General features: G+C 38.5%; 1 protein-coding gene across 1 annotated transcript in view; it reads right to left on the reverse strand.

Moving 5' to 3' along the window:
* SVEP1 (sushi, von Willebrand factor type A, EGF and pentraxin domain containing 1) overlaps positions 1 to 17,788 on the reverse strand; it is a 208,629-nt gene that overhangs the window by 170,395 nt on the left and 20,446 nt on the right. The window contains exon 2 of the mRNA XM_010808239.4: positions 2,040 to 2,295. Coding sequence (XP_010806541.2) covers positions 2,040 to 2,295 — 256 coding nt within the window. The remainder of the gene's footprint in view (positions 1 to 2,039; positions 2,296 to 17,788) is intronic.

Genomic DNA, 17,788 nt, shown 5'->3' on the forward strand with positions numbered 1-17,788 from the left:
AGAACATCAAGACAGGGGAAATGAGGTTAATTTCTTTTGCTATGATCACATTTTTCAGAAAAAAACAGGATCTTTTATTACAGAATCTGGAAACTCCATCAGAGTAGTACACATTTTAGATACTAGTTTACAGTAATAAAAGTTATGCCTTTCAAAACCCTGTTGCAATATGGTAACCAAAATCCTTTCCTTGAAGACTCTATCCCATCCAGTTTCTGACTCACATTAGGGCAGAAGGCCCCCATCCTCCAAGACAGAAGGCTGGTAGGACTGGAAACAAGTCCTCTAAGACACAGCTAATAACACTCATAATTTCATAATCCCAGCTAGTGCAACAGCCATTCTGTCTTCCCACTCAACATATCACTTTTCCCAGAGAAAAGGACAAACAAAAAAAGTCCCAGGTAGTGAACTTCTGCCATGTGCCAAATATTACATTGGTGAAATTGAAATATTTCATTTAATCCTCTTGACAAAACTATATGGCACATGTTATAATAGCTCCATTTTAAAAGCAGAGAAAACTGAAGGTCACAGATGTTAGATAAATTGCCTAAAATAATAGCAATAATGGACAGTCATTGACAGCTTAGTATTATAAGCCCTCAGTAAGTTTTCTAGTCGCTTTCTATGTATTAATCCATGTATTCCTTGGAACAAACCCTATGAAGTAGATAGTCTTCTTCTATCCTATTTCATCAATAAGAAATCTAAGGAGTACAAAAGCTAAATAATTTGGTCAAAGCCACTCAGTTACTAGTTGACTGACTGGGACTTTTTTTTGCTATATCCACAGGTAGCCTGAGATGCTGCTCCAAACTCTTCTGTTGGAACTACAGTAGGGCTGACCCATTTATTTTGTGTGTATATTAGTCACTCAGTTGTGTCCAACTCTTTGTGATCCCATGGACTATATAGCCCCTCAGGCTCCTCTATCCATGGAATTCTCCAGGCAAGAATACTGGAGTGGGTAGCCATTCCCTTCTCCCAGGGATCTTCCTGACCCAGGGATTGAACTGGGTGTCCTACATTGCAACAGAGTCTTTACCATCTGAGCCACCAGGGAAGTTTATCACTAATTGTGAGGAAATCTTGTGTTGCCATGATTTACCCATCAAACTGAATCTTTTACATGGATATCTGAAAGATCAAGCCTAATTTGCTCCATGGCTTTGGTCTGAGGCTATATCCTCGATCCCCTACTTCAAATCTACACTTTCTCTTCTGGATCACAGTAACATACATGCCCATACTACACCTGGAAGTTCATCATCTGACTTAAGTCATTCAACTAAACATCACTATAAACAGTGTGCAAGGAACTTAATGAATGGATTTACTGATGCTATCCTCTGTTGCTCTCACTGCTCTTCAGTTTATCCATAAGCATATCATATGCTATGCTATGCTAAGTCCCTTCAGTCATGTCCGACTCTGTGTGACCCCATAGACGGCAGCCTACCAGGCTCCCCTGTCCCTGGGATTCTCCAGGCAAGAACACTGGAGTGGGTTGCCATTTCCTTCTCCAATGCATGAAGGTGAAAAGTGAAAGTGAAGTCGCTCAGTCATCAGGTCAATAAATACGTGTTAAGTATTTATTATCCCTCTAATCTTCACGAATATTTCTGGAAACATTCTGGTGAGATTCACGAAGGCTGTCTCTCAATGTTTACTTCATCCTTCCAGATAACTGTAGATGAAATCTAAGTCAAGGTTCCTGACTCCGTGTGTGGCCTTAAAACACACCTCCATTCATTCCCCTGATTCTAATGGTCCTGGGTGGAAGCATACGGATATTTTAGTGAAAATATATCACAGCTGTTAAAAAACAAAACAATACTCCTGTTGCAAGGTCAGAGTGTCATCTCTATGTATGAAGTTCAACACATCTCATAATACACAAGGGGTGCGTGGCTAGCACGCTCAGCAAAGACCCCATAGGTCTTGGTATTGCCTTCCCTGCGGGGTGGGTTTCAAGCAGTAAGCAAGAAGGAAACCCCATATAAAGGCACTGTGGTATGCCATTAAGCTTCCATTACCTTCATGCAATGCCCGGCGAGCTAAAGCCTCAAATTCTTCAAAACTGTGGAGCAGATAGCAATGTTCCTCCTTTGGGATGGAAGCCATGTCATTCAGCTCTCGAATGTTTCCTTGCCATATGCCAAATGTAAATATTTCCACTCCAAAATCTCGCAGTGATGCCGCAATGGGTCTTGGGTCTCCCCCGTTGGAATATCCATCCGTAATGAGAAATATAACTTTTGTTGAGTTTTCTCTAGAATGACGAAGAATTTGCTGTAACAAAACAGAGAAAGTTAGTATGAGTCTGTACTGTGTGTCCTACTCTGCGCCTCCCTTACTAGGCAACGGAGTGCTTGTGTCCAGCATTAACATTCTACAAGCGTGAGGAATGGAGCTCTGATCAGTGAGGGTAAAACAAACAGGCACAGATAAGCGCCTATGACAGTCTTCTCACAGAACCATAATAAAACTCAAAAGCATTTTGTAACATCATCAGTGTCCTCATCATCACTATGATTATTGCCATGCGTGCTAAGTTGCTTCAGTCATGTCCGACTCTGCTTGACCCCATGGACTGTAGCCCACCAGGCTGCTCGGGCCATGGGGATTCTCTTGTCAAGAATACTGGAGTGGACTATCATGCCCTCCTTCAAGGGATCTTCCCAACCCAGGGATCGAACCCAGGTCTCCTTCATTGAGGGGAGATTCTTTACTGTTTGAGCCACTGTAGAAGTCCATAAAAATTACTTAGCATAGAGCTTGCTAATAAAGAGCAACAAATGTTTACGGAATGAATTTGTATTATCAATTATTGTTAAGCTATTTTTAAATTGATTTTCAGGCTCAAAATTTGGACCAAATCTGAGTCCTATATATCTACTTCCTAGCATATCTAGCTAGCTACCCACTTACCTACCTAGCTGAACCACCTCATGCTCAAACAGTAAAAGCTGAACCAGAAGAAAATTTAGCAGAATACGTCTTTTCCAGAGTTAACCATGGCTCACTTGCTTCCTCTATTTGTTTTTCCACTGTTCTTCCAAAATTGGAGAATTGCTTCAACACTTCGTCTTTTTTGGACCACCCAGTATCAGCACAAAAATCAGCTGTTTTTTCGGTGGTGTCCTATCTTCATGAGAAAATACTACCGCTTCACTCAATTTGTTAGTTGGGCTTTAATGTTTTAGGATAAGTGAGTTATGCTTTATAGTGTTACATGCTATTCCTTCTCATACATAAAAAGAAAAAAACCAAGCCTTTTTAAAAAGGTGTATATTTTATTGCCATTGATATTTTGTAATATCATACTGTAGAGGCACAGAAGATTCAATGGTTGGCCTGGTTTATAATTAAACTCGCTGATATTGCTGTTCATTAGAAATGGGTCAGAAAGGTAAAGAAGCACCAGGGGACATTTTCTGGCAAGTCCTTAGAAAGAATTCCATGTTTTTAGGCAGTGATTCAAGAAGAGCAACATTGGAACCTAGGGTTCTGTTAATGTTAAAAGAAGATATTATGATCTTAAAAATAACTTTGCCTCAATTCATTTTAGGGGACAGACTCAACTATAAGCTCTAGATTCTCAGATTTTAAGATTCATGTCTATAGACAACATATTTCATTGGTACATAATCAAGAAGGATTTATTCTAATTCAGTAATTGCTGCCAACTTGTTTTAGAGTCTATGAGCAAAAGATAACGCTGTTAAATCTGAATTTATAAACAAACTAAAAATTACTCTGGAAAACATCTGGAAAGCCAGCATTTTGAGAAAAGGTATTCAAACACTTCACTCCACTCCTTCGCCAAAACCAAGTGAAGTATAAACAACAAAGTCCTAATGTACAGCACAGGGAACTATACTCAATATCCTACGATAAACCACAATGGAAAAGAACATGAAAAAAAGAATGTATACATGTGTACAACTGAGTCACTTGGCTGTACAGCAGAGATTGGCACAACACTGTAAATCAACTATACTTCAATTAAAAAAACAGTGAAATAAAGAAAAACAAAGAGTGCCGAGGGGCCACACTGAAGACAGGAACTGAGGACAGGTGTGTGTTGCAGGGAAACGTGAGATACTAATGGAGACATTTACCAAGGACACACACCAAGGGGCTCAATTGACAGTCTCAAAAGTCTTAGTGCCCCCCCCATTTAGCTTCAAATTTATTGGCATAAACTAATCATAATAAGATCTGTTTACTGTCGACATCAAAATGCTTGGCTCTTAAAGCTTAAAAATCTACCCTCTTGATGAGTGACAGAAGATGTGAATGAATACTCGGTACATGAGAGCTAATTCCTGACTCCAGACAAGGAAAGAACCTCTGAATGACTCTCCTCAAAATGAACAGAAGTAACTAATGTTGGTGAGAACGGGGTGAAAAGGGAACACATGTACACTGCTGCTGAGAATGTAAATTGGTGCAACCACTGTGAAAGACAGTATGGAGGCTGTGCAAAAATCTGAAAATAGAACTGCCATATGTCCCAGCAACGCTACTCCTGGGTCTATAGCTGAAGAAAGCAAAAAAAAAAAAAAAAAAAAATGAAAGATACATGCACCTCAAAGTTCATAGCGGCATTATTCACAAATGCCAAGATCAGGAAGCAATCTAAGTGTCTGTAAACAGATGAATGGATAAAAAGAAGTGGTATATATACACAATGCAATATTCAGTTCAGTTCAGTTCAGTCACTCTGTTGTGTCCGACTCTTTGCAACCCCATGAATCACAGCATGCCAGGCCTCCCTGTCCATCACCAACTCCTGGAGTTCACTCAAACTCATGTCCATCGAGTCGGTGATGCCATCCAGCCATCTCATCCTCTGTTGTCCCCTTCTCCTCCTGCCCCCAATCCCTCCCAGAATCAGGGTCTTTCCAATGAGTCAACTCTTCGCATGAGGTGGCCAAAGTATTGGAGTTTCAGCTTCAGCATCAGTCCTTCCAATGAACACCCAAGACTGATTTGCTTTAGGATGGACTGGTTGGATCTCCTTGCAGTCCAAGGGACTCTCAAGAGTCTTCTCCAACGCCACAGTTCAAAAGCATCAATTCTTTGGCACTCAGTTTTCTTCACAGTCCTACTCTCACATCCATACATGACCACAGGAAAAACCATAGCCTTGACTAGATGGACCTTTGTTGGCAAAGTAATGTCTCTGCTTTTGAATATGCTATCTAGGTTGGTCATAACTTTCCTTCCAAGGAGTAAGCGTCTTTTAATTTCATGGCTGCAATATTACATATCCATAAAAAAGAAAGAAAATTTGACATCTTCCGCAAGATAGATTTGGAGGGCACTAGGCTAAGTGAAATAAGTCAGACAAGAAAGACAAATACTATATGGTATTATGTGGAACCTAAAATGTACAACAAACTAGTGAATATAACAAAAAAGAAGCAGACGTACAGATATGGAGGACGAACTAGTGGTTACCAGTGGGGAGACAAAGGGAGGGGCAAGATAAGGCTAGGGGAGTGGAAAGTGCAGACTACTGGGTGTAAGGTAGGCTACAAGGATGTATTGTACAACACGGGGGACAAAACCAATATTTTATAATAACTGGAACTGGAATGAAACCTTTAAAGTTGTATAACAAGTAAAAAATAATAAAGAAAAAAAAAAAAAAACTCCAAGGAGAGAAAGAGATTTCGAGAACAAGAGATTTTAGATATTGCTGTGAGGTTCTCTGCTCTACACCAATCTCTCTATATCTCCCAAATCAGTCACAGAAGGAGTATGACTGACATCTCTTTATGGGGATGGGTATAGGGATGTATGAGTTCTCATTCCATGTGCTTATTTAGGATAGTGCTAAGTCCCACAGAAGTGCCACTGGTCACAGTGATATGAGGCAACAGAACATAACTATGTGGGATGATCAAGGGAAGAGGACCTGATGAGTCTTGTATATTCCTGGAGAGACTTAGGAGAGAGAATCAGTGCAATGTGAAGACTTCTGGAGCAGTCCTGCAATATTTAGGATGTGTTGGAGAAGACTCTTAAGAGTCCCTTGGACTGCAAGGAGATCCAACCAGTCCATCCTAAAGGAAATCAGTCCTGAATATTCATTGGAAGAACTGATGCTGAAGCTGAAACTCCAATACTTTGGCCACCTGATACGAAGAACTGACTCATTTGAAAAGACCCTGATGCTGGGAAGGATTGAAGGCGGGAGGAGAAGGGGATGACAGAGGATGAGATGGTTGGATGGCATCACCAACTCATGACATGAGTTTGAGTGAACTCCAGGAGTTGGTGATGGACAGGGAGGCCTGGCGTGCTGCAGTCCATGGGGTCGCAAAGAGTCAGACACGACTGAGCGACTGAATTGAACTGAACTAAGTGGCTGACAGCATGGACCATGGAAGCCACGCCTCTCTCAAACTGCCTGAGAGGAGAAATCCTGGAAGAAATCCTGGAAGCCATAAGATATGACTGCACCAAGGTGACAAAGATGACAAACCCATATGCAGACGACCAACAATGATCATTGTGACCACTGATGAGAGAACTGAGACAATTCCAGAGGATGGTCATGCAGAGAATGTCAGGACTGAGGGGTGGACAACTCCTCCCACGCTGCCGCTTTGCAGAAGCTCCAAAGCTTAGATTCAACTAGAGAGTGAAAGGGAAGAGGAAAACCTTTCTGAATGTGGCTCAGTTTCCAACAGTGAAGTCCTTGAGACATGTCTTATTTGAGTTTGCTTGAAGTTTTCTGTCATCGGATGAAGTCTCAAAATAGAAATGACAGTTGGTATTAGAAAAAAAAAATACTTGAAAAAGATCTTAATTGGTGGATAGGAAAATATTTTCTTTTTTAATAAACACAGTTTCTCTTCCTGATGTAACCTTGTGATATCTTAGAAAATCGGTAAGAAAAACTCTTTTAGAACTCTACCATCCACACCTTATTTAGAGGAAGACACAAAGACTAGCGACGAAGGGCAGGGGGGGGGGAGAGAAGGAGGTCACTTGATTCAACCTCCTTGCAGCCCAGCTCAAATGTATTCAGAGGTGACAAAGGCAAGGACAACTTCAGACAAAAGCCTAGTCTTGTCCCCAAATGAAACTTCCTTGAAGGCAGGCATTTTTGTCTATTTTTCAATTCCTTAATTCCCAATGTCTAGCACAGTGCTTGGCAAATAGTACACACTCAGTGAATCAGATCAGATCAGATCAGTCGCTCAGTCGTGTCCGACTCTTTGCGACCCCATGAATCATAGCAGGCCAGGCCTCCCTGTCCATCACCAACTCCCGGAGTTCAAACTCACGTCCATCGAGTCAGTGATGCCATCCGGCCATCTCATCCTCTGTCGTCCCCTTCTCCTCCTGCCCCCAATCCCTCCCAGCATCAGAGTCTTTTCCAATGAGTCAGCTCTTCTCATGAGGTGGCCAAAGTACTGGAGTTTCAGCTTTAGCATCACTCCTTCCAAAGAAATCCCAGGCTGATCTCCTTCAGAATGGACTGGTTGGATCTCCTTGCAGTCCAAGGGACACTCAAGAGTCTTCTCCAACACCACAGTTCAAAAGCATCAATTCAGCACTCAGCCTTCTTCACAGTCCAACTCTCACATCCATACATGACCACTGGAAAAACCATAGTCTTGACTAGACGGACCTTTGTTGGCAAAGTAATGTCTTTGCTTTTGAATATGCTATCTAGGTTAGTCATAACTTTCCTTCCAAGGAGTAAATGTCTTTTAATTTCATGGCTGCAGTCACCATCTGCAGTGATTTTGGAGCCCAAAAAAGTAGTCTGACACCGTTTCCACTGTTTCCCCATCTATTTGCCGTGAAGTGATGGGACCAGATGCCATGATCTTCGTTTTCTGAATGTTGAGCTTTAAGCCAGCTTTTTCACTCTCCACTTTCACTTTCATCAAGAGGCTTTTTAGTTCCTCTTCACTTTCTGCCATAAGGGTGGTGTCAGCTGCATATCTGAGGTTATTGATATTTCTCCTGGCAATCTTGATTCCAGCTTGTGTTTCTTCCAGTCCAGCATTTCTCATGATGTACTCTGCATATAAGTTAAATAAGCAGGGTGACAATATACAGCCTTGACGAACTCCTTTTCCTATTTGGAACCAGTCTGTTGTTCCATGTCCAGTTCTAACTGTTGCTTCCTGACCTGCATACAAATTTCTCAAGAGGAAGATCAGGTGTTCTGGTATTCCCATCTCTTTCAGAATTTTCCACAGTTTATTGTGATCCACACAGTCAAAGGCTTTGGCATAGTCAATAAAGCAGAAATAGATGCTTTTCTGGAACTCTCTTGCTTTTCGATGATCCAGCGAATGTTGGCAATTTGATCTCCGGTTCCTCTGCCTTTTCTAAAACCAGCTTGAACATCAGCAAGTTCACGGTTCACATATTGTTGAAGCCTGGCTTGGAGAATTTTGAGCATTACTTTACTAGCATGTGAGATGAGTGCAATTCTGTGTCAGTTTGAGCATTCTTTGGCATTGTCTTTGTTTGGGATTGGAATGAAAACTGACCTTTTCCAGTCCTGTGGCCACTGCTGAGTTTTCCAAATTTGCTGGCATATTGAGTGCAGCACTTTCACAGCACCATCTTTCAGGATTTGGAATAGCTCAACTCAGTGAACAGTCAATAAACAGCAGCCCATAGTACAGCCAGCGCTCAGTCCAAAATCCTTGGTGTCAACTTACCTGTTGTCTCTTCTTGTATACTGCTTTAGAAAGCTTCCCCTCCCTAAAATATTCTCATATTCTTTTCTCTAATACTTCTGTTTTTCTTTAAAAAATTATTAAATCCATACACTTTTCTTTGATGTGAAGTAGATACTCCCTTTATTTTTATCCAACTTCATAAGCCATTTTCCTCAAATCATTTACTGACTGACCTGTTATTTTCCTGGCTAGAGCCTCTTTTATTCTGTTTTACTTATTTCTTTGCCTACTCTTGGTCAATACCACATAGTTTTGGTTACCACACCTTCATAGTATTTTTTTCATATCTGGTGAGGGAAGTCTAACATCCTTTTATTTCCGCTTTTAAAAAGCTTGCAGTTAACCTTGAAAATTCTCTTCTCCAATACAGCTTGAGAGTCAGTTTATCAAATTCTTCCAAGACACAGAGGCCAAAAAGCAAACAGACAGAATCAAGGGCCAGCCCCACGAGAAATGACCATCCTTAGAACCCTGACCATTTATCACTGAGAGGAACCAAGAATTCTTGAACAAATGATTAATTCAGGTCAAGAAATATACAACATGAGCTTGGAATATTCTGTCATGACAGAAAGCAAAGAAGCACTTAAATGCTATGAAGACACAACAAAGTGAATCAGAAGCCAGTCTGAAGAAAGTTCCTTCTATCCTTCTGGCCAAAGAAGTGTATCAGTAAAAATAATAACTGGAGTTGAATTTAAATATATCAAGTATGATACATATATATGTGTGTGTATGTGTGTGTGTGTGTGTGTGTACTTACGATGGCAACCCACTCCAGTGTTCTTGCCTGGAGAATCCCAGGGACGGGGGAGCCTGGTGGGCTGCCGTCTATGGGGTCGCACAGAGTCGGACACAACTGAAGCGACTTAGCAGCAGCAGCAGCAGCACACAACTCAAGCAAAAAGTCCTCTCAGTATAAATAATAACTGAAATAAACTGAAACACACACACATTTTTTAGTTCAGTGTCACCTCTTGGGAAAAATCCAATTATCTGTTTTGGATGGCATAAAGTGAGACATTATTTTGTGTCTTTAAAGTTATACATATGTTTCAAAGGGTAACCCCTAGCTCTAGTTCGTCAAAATGTGGGCAAGTTGTGTTTACACCACCCTTGCCCTTTACTTAAAGTGATAAAGTCTGTCTGAGTTGTTCCACATGGAAATCATAACGTAACCTCTATGGACATCCCCTAAAAGCTTTTGCTCATCTTCTCTCTCCCTTCTATAAGGCTGTGACAATGAATGGTAAACAAGACACTGAAAAAGTGACAATTGTGATGGCGAGGAGAAGAGGAAACAATGTAAACTTTTTTTTTTCGTTTGATATTCTTGACAGTGCCTGGCACAGAGTATACGCTCATAAATATTTATTCAATGAATGAATGAATGAATGAATAAGTGAAGCAGATAAATTCGAGGATTTGCTGGAGAGAGTTCATGAGTAGGTTGGTCTTAATTGAGCAGTGGGAATATACAGCATGTGTGTGTGTATGTGTGTATGCTGTATGTTGTATAGGTTTGCACAAAAAAGATAAAGCTTTCTTTGTGTGCTGTTATCATCCTTCTGACACAAATACCATCTTGCAATATTAATCTTAACTCCTGTCAATAACATTCCTTAATATCCAGGTTAGGATTTGCAGAGACTTCTGGCTGTACTACTTATTATGTATAAAACTCTTTAAGCTGTGATTCTATTTTTCTTTTCTTGCACAGAACTGCTGTTACGGGAACCATTATATCTGTTGGCAAGACAATATATTAAGCTTAAAATAGTAAGAAGAATAGCAGGCCTAGAAGTCCAAGCAAAGAATTACACAAGATCTGGGTTTGGAATGTACTTTAACGATCGAGGTGGGGGAGTGGATGATTTACTGAAAATAATTTACCCCTCCCCCAATCTCTGGGCTTCATCATACTTGAATAAGAACATAATTCAATAAAAACATTTTTTCGTCCCACAGATTTAAGAAGTAAATAGATCTGTGGTAATGTTGGTGGAATGTGGTAGAGGACCAACTCTTGATTCTCCTCTTCGTGTTCCTGAAATAGTTTACATCATCTGCAATCCTTTGAAAAGCATTTAAGAAATGGAATTTTTTGTCCAGAATATTGAATGAGGCAAACCCTTTGTGGCCAACAAGAAACTCAATGTGAACTTTGTATAGCGAAAGGTTATCACCATCTGTATTGTATCAAGCTCTGATTAGTTTGTATAAATATCTGGCAGGGAAGTAAGCTTCCCTTGTCCAGTAAGAGTCATTAGAATGATAAAAATGCAGGGTTGTGTAACCTTGTTCTAACACCCGAGATCCATCACCATTACACAAGATTGCAATCCCCTCTCCCCACACCCTCCAAGTTAGACCACAAGAGAACTGCTTTGAAAAATGATCTTGAAAGAAAAAGAGAGGTTACAACAATGCTGACGTGGGTACAATATTTGCCCTTGGGCTCCATTAATTAAACCACATGTAGATATAACACCAACCTCAGCACAACCTGAGTTGCAATTACTCCCTGTGGCCAACCTTGACTGAAGACAGCAACTGGAGAAACTTATAAGTCATCTTTTAAGAAAAATTTGATTCTGTGAATCGATACCTATTATGATTCTATCGAAGCCACCTTCCTCCAGGGAGCAGAAAATTAGTAAAGTATGCCAGTATTTCAACTTGTTTTCCACGTATGTTTTTTTCCATGTTAGGAAACATTAAGTACAAACAAGACACCCTAGGGATTGTAAATTGGTACAGCCACTATGGAAAACAGCGGAGAGGTTCCTCAAAAAAATAAATTTGAGTTGCCATGTGATTCAGGAATCCTACTGGGCACCTCCCCAGACAAAACTGTAATTCAAAAAGATATGTGCACGCCTATGGTGATGGACAGGGAGGCCTGGTGTGCTGCGATTCATGGGGTTGCAAAGAGTCAGACATGACTGAGCGACTGATCTGATCTGATCTGATTTTCATAGCAGCATTATTCACCATAGCCAAAACATGGAAACATCCTATATGTTCATCAGACGAATGGATAAGGAAGATGTGGTCTGTACACACACACACACACACACACACACACACACACACACTGGAATACTACTCAGCCATAAAAGAACAAAGTAATGTCATTTGCAGCAATATGAATGGATTTGGAGACTACCATTCTAAGTGAGGTAAGTCAGAAAGATAAAGACAAATACCATATGATATCACTTTATCTGTAGAATCTAAAATATGACACAAGTGAACCTATCTGTGAAACAAAAACAGACTCAGAGACATAGATAACAAGCTGTGGATGCCAAGGGGTTGGGGGTGAGGGAGAGATGGATTGGGAGTTGGGGTTAGCAGATGCAAACCAGAAATATATATAGAATGGATGAACAACAAAGTCCTGCTAGAGAGCATAGAGAATTACATTCAATCTCCTGTGATAAACCAAAATGAAAAAGAATTTTTAAAAGAATACACACACGTATACATACATTTGTATAACTGAATCCCTTTGCTGTACGGAAGAAATTAACACATCATTGTAAATCAACTATACTTCAATTTTTAAAAAATACCATAAGCTATTTATACTACTTTCCTCATCCTTCAAATTGTAAAATTTCACCAAGGTTCATCTGTTATTTAGCTAACATTTTTAATTTGAATACTCAAATATTCTTCAGTTCAAGGAACATTTATTGCTTTACATTGGTGAATAGTATATCTGGGGAAAAAAGTTATTCATCTTTTGGTTCATCATTTTTCTGGACACATTCTATTCTTTTATTTTTATCTCATCCTACTTCCTTCTGAATTTGGTGGAAATGTCTCAAGCTTTTCTTTCACATCATTGGTTTTGCAGTGTTGCTTCTCTTCTACTTCCAATTAAAAATGAATCCTGGATCAACAGATATCATACTAAGTGAAGTAAGGAGATAAAGACAAATATCATGACATGATTTATATGTGGAATCTAAAAACATGATGCAAATGAACTTGTTTACAAAATAGACATCGATTTACAAATATAGAAAATAAACTTATGGCTACCAAAGGGGAGGGGGGGATAAATTAGGAGTTTGGGATTGAAATACGCACACTACTGTATATAAAATAAACAGGACCTACTGTATAGCACAGGGAACTATATTCAATAACTTGTAATAACCTATAGTGGGAAGTAATCTGAAAAATCAGATATATATAATGGAATCACTTTCCTGTACACCAGAAACTAATACAACATTGTAAATTAATTATACTTCAATTAAAAAAACTTCTTAAAAATCACCTAAAAACTGGCCCTTTAAAAAAAGAATCCTAGCATTGCATTTATTTTTCTTGTTACAATATTTCTTTGTTTCATACAGTTTTCTCTTGATTCCTTTGAGCTTCTCAGGCAGTTTTGCTTTCTTTTCTCCCCTTTGTTTATCTCATTTCTCATCACCATTTCAGTGTTTTATTTACATATGGTAAGTACATATAACAAATGCTTTCGAGGATTTAGTTCTGTTTTTCATAGTGAATTCCTGAATTTTATCTGTATGTTATACTCTATTTTTATTTTACTTACCAAAAAAATTCAAAGAAACCAGATAGAAGTTTTTTGTCCTTTTCCTCATCCATGAGTGAAGAGGTATAGCCAGTCAAAGTGTTTGCAGCAAATGATCAAGTGGGTAAAATTAGTGTTGGAATACATGGCTATAACATTTGCTATTATTGTTATTATTATTGATAAAACAAATTGAAGTGATTAGTGAAGAAAGAAAGAAGAAAGTGTCAGTCGCTCAGTCGTGTCTGACTCTTTGTGACACCATGGACTGTAGTCCACCAGGCTCCTCTGTCCATGGGATTTCCCAGGCAAGAATACTGGAGTGGGTTGCCATTGAGGGTTAAAAATAAACCACACACTGTGCCTAGAAACAGAGGGTCTAGATCAGCACTGTCCAATAGAACTTTCTGTGATAGCTGACATGCTATCTTTGCTGTTCAACAAAGTAGCCTCCAGGCACATGTGGCTACTGAACACTTGAAATCAAGCAACTGCAACTAAGGAACCAGATTCATAATTTTATGAATCATATGAATTTAATGATTCATATATTTAATTTTAATTAGTATAAATTTAAATAGCTACATCTAGCTAGTGTCCACAATTCTGGACCATGTAAGTCAAGCCTAGATACAGACTCATCCCTGGAGGGAAAAACACAGAAAGTCTAAGTAGGCCCATAAACATATTCTGTCAACTCAAGACCTGCAAAATCAATTTGAAGATTCAGATGAATACAAAATTTAATACTGAAATAAGAAGAAAGTAAAAAAAAAAAAGAGAGGAAAGTAACATGATGGAACAGCACTTGTATCTGTAGGACTTAGAAAGGCTTAACATCCTGAAAACAGGAACTCAAAGTCATAGAAAGGGAGCAGGCTAAGAGGAAAACAGAAATATGCAGGAGAAGAAGGATCTGAAAAGAAAAGAAAGCCAGGAAAGCAAAAAGGCAATGAAAGACAGAAATCCACCTTGGTGGCAGTGAGACAAATGTCAAAAACCCAAACTAATAAAGTTTAGTACAAATTTTAGAGTAAAAACCTGCTGATTAGCCTCACCTAAGAACACAGATGCTCAATTCCAAATAAACACTTCCAAACTGAATACAGATAATATTCAAAACAGAGAAAGACAAATACCATGTGATATCACTTATATATAGAATCTAAAATATAACACAAGTTATCTATGAAACGGAAATAGACTCACAGACAGAGAAAACAAACTTATGGTTACCAGAGGGGAAAGGGGGGGCTGGAAATAAATGAGGAGTTTGGGGCTAGAGATACAAACTACTATATATAAAATAGATAAACAACAAGGTCCTACTGTATAGCACAGGGGAATATACTTAATATCTTGCAATCACCTATAATGGAAAAGAATCTGAAAAAGAATAAAGAAACAAAATATATGGATAATTGACTCTGACTGTGTGGATCACAACAACTTGTGGAAAATTCTTAAAGAGATGGGAGTACCAGACCATCTTACCTGTCTCCTGAGAAACCTGTATGTGGGTCAAGAAGCAACACTTAGAACCTTATACAGAACGACTGACTGGTTCAAAACTGGTAAAGGAGTATGACAAGGCTGTATACTTTCATCCTGTTTATTTAACTTATATAGAGAGTACATCATGTGAAATGCCAGGCTGAATGAATCACAAGCTGGAATCAAGATTGCTGAGAGAAATATCAATAACCTCAGATACACAGATGATACCACTTTAATGTCAGAAAGTGAAGAGGAACTAAAGAGCCTCTTGATGAAGGTGAAACAGGAGAGTAAAAAAACTGGCATAAAACTCAACATTCAAAAAATGAAGTTCATGGCATCCTACCCATCACTTCATGGCAAATAGGTGTGAAAAAAGTGGAAACAGTGACAGATATATTTTCTTGGGTTCCAAAATCACTGCGGACGGTGACTGCAGCCATGAAATTAAAAGACACTTGCTCCTTGGAAGAAAAGCTATAACAAACCTAGACAGCATATTAAAAAGCAAAGATATCACTTTACCAACAAAGGTCTGTATAGTCAAAGCTATGGTTTTTCCAGTTGTCACATACGGGTGAGAGAGTTGGACCATAAAGAAGACTAAATGCTGAAGCATTGATCCTTTTGAATTGCGGTGCTGGAGAAGACTCTTGAGAGTCCCTTGGACTGCAAGGGGATCAAACCAGTCAATCCTTAAGGAAATCAATCCTGAATATTCATTGGAAGGACTGATGCTGAAGCTGAAACCCCAATACCTTCATCACATGATGCGAAGAACTGACTCATTGGAAAAGACCCTGATGTTGGGAAAGATTGAAGGCGGGAGAAGGGGACAACAGAGGATGAGATGGTTGGATGGCATCACCAACTCAATGGACGAATCTGAGCAAACTCCGGGAGATGGTGATGGACAGGGAGGCTTGGAGTACTGCAGTCCATGTGGTCATAAAGAGTCGGACGTGACTTAGTGACCGAACAGCAACAACAACATAACTGAATCACTTTGCTGTATATCTGAAACACTGTAAATTAAATATAATTCAATAAAAATAAAAATAAAGTTAATCTATATAAAAAATAAGATTCAAAAGATCTTTGTCCTTTATTCGACAAGGCTCATTTCTCAAATGCAAAAGTAGACTAAAATTAAGTCTTTTGCTATTATACAACACAATAATTGTGCCAATTAAAAGAAAATAATAATCTAAGGCACTAAAAAGGCATTCAATAAAATTTTCTGCTTTTTTTATGAATAAAAATTAGAAATAAAAAGATAACTCAGTAATATGATAGAGTATTGATCTCAAAGAAACACTGTAAGTCATGCTCAGCTGTGAAAACCCAGCATATTTCCCAATTAAGGAGCAAATCAGTAATTCTAATCGTTTTCACTCTTATTTAAAATCTTTTTGAAATTTCTAGCCAAAGCAATATGACAAAACCATAATTAGCATTGCATTTCTTAAAGTTTCTGCTCTGTATCAAAAAATCAAAATTAGAAAGCCAGGGAAAAACTAGACAATATATTCATCAAATCAAGCTTATCAAATAGAGCATTAAGGCCTTTAAAATATGAGAAAACTTCTCTATATCTCTAAACAAAAAGATTTTGAAAAATAACTGAAACAAAAGGTTTTTTTTTAAACAAAATAAAGACCCAAAATAATGAATTATATGTCAGAAAGTGTGAAAAACATTTAACTTTACTAACAACCAAAATAAAGTTCAATCATAGAAACACTATTTTTTCACTTCTCTAATGGTCAAAGATTTTTTAAGTTAAAAGTTGTAAAATATGTGGGAAACAGTACTTCTATTGAGAATGCCACCTGAACTGGTAATATTTGGGAGTACAGCGTGACAAAGTGACCATAGCTGCAAAAATGTCATGTGATTTGAACTACAACTATACATCTAAGAATATCTTAAGGAAATAACCATGGAAACTCATAAAAAGTGATCAACATGATGAATATCTGAGAATAACTTGAAAAACAGAAAATACAAACAACATGAAATTTCAACCAAAGATTACTGGTTTATAAATTACAGGGCAATCATGACATATCCTTATACAAATATTGCTGAATAATATTAAATGAAAAAGTAGCTAACCAAAAATAATGGTTTTATTACATTAGTGTGCATGTGTGTGTAAAGGTAATGCATGTATGTACACATATGTATGAGAATGACTAACAGCATGTACATCAAAATGTTAACTCTCTCTTGGTAGTATATTTACGGGGTTTCACTCACCTCTATTTATTACTTTTGTATCATTTCCAAAATTTATCTTTCTTTTTTCTCTATTCTTCCCCTAGGAAATGTCATGTGAACTCAGAATTTTGAGTCTCACCTATAGACTAAATGACTCCTAAATCTATTCAAATAAACTCATACTCCTAATGTGAAGCTCGAGTGGCCCAGTGGACACCTCTGCCTGAAGATGGCATATGTCCCTCAAACTCAATATATCCTCTCATGAACAAATAATGGTTCCCTCCTCTTGTATTTTATAAATCTGCAACCTTGGAGCAATCTGTGATGCCTTCTTTGTGATCACTTATTGTAACCCATCCAGACCTATTTATCTCTGTATCATCTACCTGCCTCATGATCCTAGAGTTCCCGGCTTGGTGTAGGTACCAGATATTGGGTTTTTTTGGATCCATTGTCTGACCTGCCATCCAACTTCTTGGTCTGAAATACTGAACTAATCATGTTTAAAAATTCCATGATTTTTCCCTCCATCTACAAAATAAAGTCAAAATTTCTTTACAAATCTTTTTATCACCTAGTCTTAAATAACATTCCCAGTCACATTCCATACCTCATCCCTTTTACTTCCCCAACCTACCTCTTACACCATACTCTTGCTACATCATTCTATTAAGAAGTTTTAAGCCATATCATGCTTTCCTTCTGTTTGTTCTATCTGGAAATAAACAACTCTTTCTTATCTCCCACTATGAATATCTCCACTTGTACCAGCTCTTTGGAA

Source organism: Bos taurus, chromosome 8, assembly GCF_002263795.3.
Source record: "Bos taurus isolate L1 Dominette 01449 registration number 42190680 breed Hereford chromosome 8, ARS-UCD2.0, whole genome shotgun sequence".
NCBI classification, from domain to species: domain Eukaryota; kingdom Metazoa; phylum Chordata; class Mammalia; order Artiodactyla; family Bovidae; genus Bos; species Bos taurus.